The sequence below is a fragment of the Neomonachus schauinslandi genome, chromosome 15 (assembly GCF_002201575.2).
Source record: "Neomonachus schauinslandi chromosome 15, ASM220157v2, whole genome shotgun sequence".
Lineage (NCBI taxonomy): Eukaryota > Metazoa > Chordata > Mammalia > Carnivora > Phocidae > Neomonachus > Neomonachus schauinslandi.
Window position 1 is genome coordinate 52,214,289 of NC_058417.1, and position 7,852 is coordinate 52,222,140.

The 7,852-nt window shown below is 51.7% G+C and overlaps 1 protein-coding gene across 4 annotated transcripts in view; it reads right to left on the reverse strand.

Moving 5' to 3' along the window:
- SLC39A11 (solute carrier family 39 member 11) overlaps positions 1-7,537 on the reverse strand; it is a 325,403-nt gene extending 317,866 nt beyond the window's left edge. For all 4 annotated transcript variants that reach the window (XM_021678531.1, XM_021678529.1, XM_021678530.1 and 1 more), the window contains exons 1-2: positions 7,452-7,537; positions 3,970-4,088 (exon numbers count right to left, since the gene is read on the reverse strand). In XM_021678531.1, coding sequence (XP_021534206.1) covers positions 3,970-4,077 — 108 coding nt within the window. In that variant the 5' untranslated portion in view covers positions 4,078-4,088; positions 7,452-7,537. The remainder of the gene's footprint in view (positions 1-3,969; positions 4,089-7,451) is intronic.
- Positions 7,538-7,852: the final 315 nt, after the last annotated feature.

Consider the following 7,852-nt stretch of genomic DNA (forward strand, 5'->3'; position numbering starts at 1 on the left):
GAGGGGGTAGGGCCTGGAAAGGAGCCTGAAAGGCTGCTGGGGGGCTGGTACTGTTCTAGTTCTTGAGCTGAGTACTAGTTTCATAGAAGCCATGAAAAATCATCAGGCTGTAAAATATGCACTTTTCTATATGCATTTTATATTTCAATTTAAAAACATTTGTTTAACTTCATAGTCTACGTTAGGGGTATCATCTATAGCCACATGGACATGTTACAGGCATGCCGGGTTGCTGATGGCCCCAACCCTTGAGACTCCCAGTGACGCTGGATAGCTAGGACCACTGGCTCAGCCCTCTCCCTCCTCTGAGTGGCTGCAGGGTAGATGGAAAGGACTGACTCCAGGCAGCCGCACAAATGACATTCTTCTCTAGGCATGCCACGACAGGAGCAAAGCTGGCCTAACCAAATAATTTAATCAAACCAAACAGATCTAATAAAGAAGTCAGGTAACATTATTCTACCAGCATTCATCTGGATCTTGAAAGGAGAAAAAATGTACTTTTTTAAATGTCACTAAAGCCTTGATTCCACTTTTAGACATTTATTTCAAGGGATTAATCAGATACGTGCTCAAAGGTTTATGTCCATCATAAAGGTATTTCTAAAAAAAAAAAAAAAAATCAAGAAAAAAGGACATAACCTAATTGTCCAACAGTTGAGGAACGGCTAAACTACAATGCATCCTTAGGACAGAACATGACATAGCCAGTTAAGTAACCCAAGTGATTGAAATAATCAAAGTCATCAAAAAGCCATTTAGGGATGTAGGAGGAATGCTTGTGATATCAAGTGAGGAAAACTGGTTATAAAACATTACATACCATTTGGTCCCTATCATGTAAAGAAACAGATAGGCATAAATTTGTGTATACTCAAATATAACCGAACAAATCTGAACAAATAGGTTCAGGTTTTTTTTTCTGAGAAGTGGGATCAGACACTTTTTTTATCATTTATTGTTTATAGCAGCAGCGTCCACAATAGCCAAACTATGGAAAGAGCCCAGATGTCCATTGACAGATGAATAAATAAAGAAGATGTGGGGGGCGAGGTGTGTGTGTGTGTGTGTAGTTATTTGGTTATATACACTATGGAATACTACTCATCCATCAAAAAGAATGAAATCTTATCATTTGCAACAACGTGGACAGAACTAGAGTGTATTATGCTAAGCGAAGTAAGTCAGGGTAAGACAAATACTACATGATTTCACTCATATGTGGAATTTAAGAAACAAAACATGAACACAGGGGAAGGAACGGAAAAATAAAATAAGGTGAAAATTGAGAGGGAGGCAAACCTAAGAGACTCTTAACTATAGGGAACGAACTGAGGGCTGCTGGAGGGGAGTTCGGGGGGGGATGGGGTAACTGGGGGATGGGCATTAAGGAGGGCACGTGATGGAATGAGCCCTAGGAGTTCTATGCCACTGAGGAACACTAAATTCTACCCCAGAAACTAATAAAAAGTAAATAAATAAAAATAAATTTGAAAAGAAACTTTTTATACCTTTAAGCTTTTCCATTCTTTACAAGCTTCCTACAATTAAAATATATTTTAAAGCAAGAAAACAAATTTTGAGTGAAGCCACTTCGGAGAGCAGCGGTGGAGAGCAGAGTCCGCGTGTCTACCACCCCAAGGGATCCTTGTTGCAGCGCCCCCCTTAGCCGAATGAAAACGGAGGTCAGCTCAGGGCGCCGGAGCACATCTCTTGGGCCACCTTTCTCCCAACAGCAAGCCTCTTCCCGCTCCTCACGCCCACTTCCTGTGCAGAAAGGGTTAACGTAGCCGCCAGTCCCCCCCCCCCCCCCCCAGCCTGCTCCCTTTGCAAGGTCCTGCTTGCAAGGCTGGTCCTTGGCTGGCTCCTGGGGACTTGGGACTTGAACCACTCCCTCCATTCGCTGGTAAGGGTGGGTCAGTGTGCCTACACTGTTTTCCAAACAAGGTGACAGGTAGGGGACACCTGCTTTCTTCCCTCAAGTCTCGAATTTCAGCAGCCTAGAGCGCCTTCATGACCAGCCCCAGGTAGAATAGTCAGAGGCTGAGGCTCTGAAGGGTGCCCTGGGTGGACACATCACACATGTTACTGTATTTTTGTTTCTGGGGGAAGGAGAACTCAGAGTGTGGCCCTCACAGGAGGGAGGGAGCATTAGAAGCCTGTGCCCAGACTTCCCCAGACTCCGCCTGTCTCTTTCTCCTGCTGATCCTTCCAATGTTAAACCTTAGCCGTGAGTACAACTATAAGCTGAGTGGCATGGATCCTTCTAGTGAATCACCAAACGTGGTGGTGGTCTTGGGGAATATGCCTTGCACACAGAAGTTTCCAGCAATTTCTCCTGCTGATCTCGGTGGTTACACTAACACAAGACAAATTAGGGGCTCTGAGGCTCCAAAGGGGATGGGGGCACCTCTGTGAAGAAGGGAAGGCACCTCTTCCCTCCCGAAGAGCCCCCACAGCATTGGCCAGGGCCACATGGGGCTCTGGGGCCCCACCCACCACGGTGCTGCCTTTTCCCCAGCCCTCCACAGGGCAGCCCAGCCCAGTGCGGCTCAGGCCTCGCCTCATTGCAAAATAACTGGGGAAGATAAAACCATGGGCCTCTCTGCCCAAGAAGGGCACAAAGATGGCATGGCTGGGCTGTCATGAAGGAGGAAGAAGGTTCGGTGACCTGGTGGCCCTCTCCTCTGCCTCCTCCGTGTTTCTCATTCAGGGACCGGCTTTCGAAAGTTTTCACTACCTATCAACAGCAAGCAGGGATCCAGACTGTGTGTCTTGAGTTCTGTGTTTCTGATAGGCTCCAAACCTCCCACGGAGGGGTGGGGGAACGTTGGATCTTACGTGACATCAAATACCTGTCTTACTGGTCTCCAACACAAGAGCATCTGGCTTGCCAACTTCCTAGACTGTGTTTTCGTTTCCAGATCCGGCTCACAGCATGTTTAAATGGATCTTAAATCCCTTACTTGCTTATCACTGCTACCAATTTCTAAGGCTGCCTGCTGAACGATGCAGGGACTTTGTATTCCTCAAGACACAGATGGATCCATCGCTCTAGGCCTATGGCCTGAGGGGGTCAAGGGCTGGAGAAAGGAAAGGAATCTCAGGCAGGTGAGGGAGGTGGGGGTTGTGGAGGAGTGGGGTGGGGTATGTGGCGTGTATTGTGGGGGATGAGTGGGGAGTGCGGGGGCTGTGAGATATGTGTGTGGGCTACGTGAGGGTATATGGGATGTACGGGGTGGGGGACATATGGAGGGTTGGGGTGTGCATGTGGAGGGATGGGGGTATAGGAGTATGTGTGGGGTATAGGAGTATGTGTCGGGCATAGGAGTATGTGTGGGGTATGTAGGCGTGTGTAGAGTATGGGGGAGGGAGAATGTGCGGAGACAGGATATAGGGGCCCATGGGGTATGTGGGGGTGAGGCATGCAGGCACAAGGGTGAGTGAGGGTGCTGGGGGGAAGGGTAGAGGATGTGCAGGGGTGAGGGGTGGGAAGGGAGTCAGCAGGGGCATGGGGAGATGAGTCTGTGTATTCATCCCAAAGCGGGCCGGGGAGGGAATGAAAAGATGGGATAAATGAGAACAGATACCCTTCCTTCCCCCCCAGGGTCTGCCATCACCCCAGCCAGGCCAGCTAAACAACCAAACCGAGCACCTGCACCAGGCCTGAAGGAGACTAGCCAGAAGCTAGAAACCACGCAGGGGCTAAAGGAGGCTTAATAACTTAATAACCCTTCCTACTCCCTTCACACTGGGAGGGGAGTAGCTGCAGACACCTGCCCTCCTGGCCTGGTAGGGAGAGCAGGAGAAGAAAACAGGGCAGAGAACAAACATCCCCTACAACCTGGAGGTGTGGCCAGTGGCATGAAAGAAGGAGTCTGCAACCCGGCCAAGGTTGTGGTTTTCCAGCTTGCTAAAAGTACCCCCCAGCCCGCCCCCAAACCTCAGAACCGAAGCAAAGCAACTCACCTGTCCACTAGAGAATACGAACACGAGAGCTGCCCCGGCTGCCGTCAGCCCCCATGTGAATAAAGTCCCCAGCAGCGCCTGGAGCACAGAGCTTTGGCCTTGGAGCATGCTGGATACGGCTGTGTGCAGAAGAACAGGAGAGGGTCAGCCACCCGCAGTCCCTTTCAGGGACGCCCACATGCCCTAAGGTGTCCTAACACCCTCCACCTGGGCTGGCCTGTAATCTGGGTCGGTGCGATGCACCTTTCGGCCACGCCATCCCTCCACGGAGTCAGGCCGAGCCTCTCCATCCAGGCCCACCACGTGTCAGAAATCATCCAACCCTGAAAGGACAGACCTGGGGCTACCTAGGGAGATGCCAGGGGAGCCCACGGAAGAGGTTAGGACATTGGGATAGAGTTCCAAAGAGAAGAAGCTCACAGAATGTGGATTATTTAGCCGGGAGGAAGAGAGCACAGGAGGGTCTGATTACAGTCTTTCAGCACATTCTGCCTACTCTTATCTGCCCTTGTCCATCATTTGTTCTCTCTCCTCCGAATACAGGTGACTAACTCAGATTCTCCCTTGAACCTCTCCCTCCTAAGTCCTGACCAAACCTTCAATGGCTCCCCACGGAGGCTCCTGTGGCAGCCCCCCTGTGACTTGCCAAGGGCATACGCCCCAACTGCCGTCCAACTAGCCCGTCGACTCTTCAACCACTACCCCCTGTGTGGGCCCTGTACTCTGGCTCAGCTGAGTCATTGATGACACCCTCAACAAGTCCCAGATGGTCCCGGCTCCAAGTCACTCTTCATCCAGTTCCCTCCCAGAATGCCTTCGTCCTTCCTTCTCTGCCGCCAGCCGACCCAGGGCAGATTCTGCTGCCCACCTGCCGCCAGCCGACCCAGGGCAGATTCTGCTGCCCACCTGATGCCAGTGTGGACTCCATGCTTTCCAGAGCCCCCTCCACTCCCATCCCAGTGCCCATCTGCGGTGCTTCTTTGTGCAGGCTTGCCTCCTTCATCTTTGATATCGTTAGCTGAAGAACAGGGACAGTGCCTTCTCACACTTGGCACCCCAGTAAAATCGGGCTTCCTGGCATCTGAAAAATACCTGTTGTATCGAAAAGAGCCAGCTTACCTTGATAGGACACTCAGCAAGGACAAGGAGATGGAGCTCTAAGTGGCATTTCCCTGTCAACTGAGCACACCACTGCTGAAATGGAACTTCTACCACTGCCCACCAAGGAGAGAAAGGGAAGTACCATTTCCTCTTGGTTTTGCTCAGAGAACCTCCTCTGGGCTTTAGCACATTTGAAATTCTAGCTCTGAAATGACAGGGAATCAGACTCTTGCTGTGGAAAGTTACAGGGCAGAGAAACCCATTTGTTGAAAAGCCCTGTGTACACAAACATCAGGGCTCAGAGCCTCATCTCAAAGGGCTCATTCAGCTGCCCACTGGTCTTCCAGCACCCACAGAGCTGGACATGACCCAGTGGGCTCAGACCTGCCACGTCCCAGCACTCTGTGAGCAACCAGCAACCCTGGGCTTGCAGCTCAAGAGCTAGAGACGCTGACTCTGTTAACCCTATAAGAAAACTGTGGCAGAGGGTGGACGGGGCCCTTATGCCAAGGGGCTCGGCAGCACAGCTAGGATTCCAACCTGGTAAGGCTGTGAGTCTCTGCAAACCCAGGTGAGCCCAGGTGAGCCCAGGCTCAGCTCCGAAGCCAGGACGCCTCTAGGAGAAACAGCATCTATGGATTCGGACTGTGTCTGAATAAAACTCAGGACGGTGACTGTACCAAATAAAGAAAAAATACTGTATTTTTTAAAAGCCCGCCTATCTACATACTTCATCTTGTTAAGTGTCACCCTAAAATGAGTGGTTCATGTTTGTTTGTAAGCCAAGACATCTGGCATGACACCACCCTTCTATTTCTAGCTGCTTGTGGATAAAATCTGAAACAGCATTTACAAAGGCCTATAGCTATCATCCTCTTAGTACTTATCATCTGAGACAGGTCAAAAAAGAAAAACAACCTTTTTTTTTTTCAGTATTGAATGTGCCTTTCAACAGCTAAGAAAACAGAAAAGAGGAAGCCATTTCCATTTGCCAACAGGCCAAAGTCAACGTGGGGTTTATGGGCCAGCCAACAAGAGAGCTCTGGGTGTTCCTGGGGGCTAGTGGGAGGGAAAGCACTATCCTAGCCTGTCTCCATTTACCTGAACACCCGAGACATAAGGAAAAGGGACAGTGAGGCCATGCACATCCTTTCCATCCCAAGAGTCACAGTATTTACCAATGATAATGCCAGCCCAGTGCCCCCAGGAGAAGTTTCTTCCATTTGCTATTTTAAATCCTCACTCCTGGAAGGGTGATCTGACCTGGTCCCACCTTGGGAAATGCAGGCTCTCAGGCTGAATCAGAATCTGCATTTTTTTCAAGTTCCGTGAGGGATTCTCACACGCGTTGCAGTGCAAAGCACTAGTCTACGACAGAGACCCAGAGCTTTGAAAGTGAGTTCTCCTGCCCTACGAGGGAGGGACTGGCCAGGCTGACGCAGAATCTCAAGAGAAGGAAACGTTTTCTCCAATAGGTTGACCAGTAGCACCTGGAGGACAGGAGTGCCAATCACAGCCCCTCAAAATCAGCTTCCACGATGGGGCTCAGACTTCCTTGTGAGCCAGATGTTAACACATAAACCTTGATTAATTTGCAAGAGTGAGGATTATTCCCTGCCCTCCCCAACTTTAAAGATGCCAACACCACCCAACCTGTGTCCACATTCTGCTACGACCGCGGAGGAGGGGACCCTGACAGAGGATTTCTTGCTTTTCTCTCCTCTCAAACCTGTTGCCCTGCTTCCAAGAGCCTCAAGATGTTGGTGATGTTGCAGAGGTGGGAACAGCACCTAATAAAACTGCACACATACACGGCCCGACTCCACGAGGAGAATCCAGCAACGGGACTCGGGTTTGGGCCAATGGGACTGTAGGAAAAGTTCTCTAATACCTCGCTGCTCAAAGTGCGGTCCGCGGACCACGGACCCAGGGAGGGGTTAGCAATGCACAAGCTCAGGCCTGCTGCATGGTCGCCAGATTTCCAGTCAAGTTCGAGAGGCCGTGCTGACCCCCAGAATGAGCGGGAGGGGACGCAGAAGGGCTGGAATTGTAGCCACCTCTGCTCCCGGGGCTCCGGGGGGCCCCCACATGCCCACGGGGATGCACTGAACAAAGAGGATTTGGTGAGCCACTGTCAAAGGAAGGCAGGTCAACACCCTCCATCTGACCCTGGCCAGAGGCAGAGGGGGCTCCAGGCGGCCTTGCCCTCCTCGGCCACCTGCCACAGCCGCCCTGCTTCTCCTCCGACCCCCTCCTCTACCCCCGGGGGCGCCCCCTTCCAAACTCCATTTCGCCCTTCCAAGTCCCACGCTCTCCTGCTGGCCCCAGACCCCGGGCCTCCAGCCCAACCAAGGCGCTGAAGGGAGAAAAAGCTGACTCACTACGGTGCCCTCTCAAGCCCCCACTCCACTTCCATCAGCCCCGCTGCCGCTGGCTCGGCCGGCTCCACTCCCGAAGTCACTTCCTGCTTCCCTCCCGGCACACGTGTCCCTCCAGCCACCAGGCCCCTCCCCGCCCGGCTGCGACTGGCAGATCCCGCCCGAAGAATAAATTCTCTGGTTCACAGCCCTCTGCAGGCTCGGGAACAGATGGGGCGGGTAGAACAGAGCCCGGAGGCCAAGCGGAGAACATTCTGCATGCCTAAGACTGCACAGTCTCCTATGAAGCCACAGAAATCCCGCAAAGAGCACCTTGTAACGTCCCTGACATCATTTATGTCACTACACTTAGCAGCTGAGTCCGAGGCCCTGAGTGAGCAGCAGAGCAGGATGTGTTGGGGGGA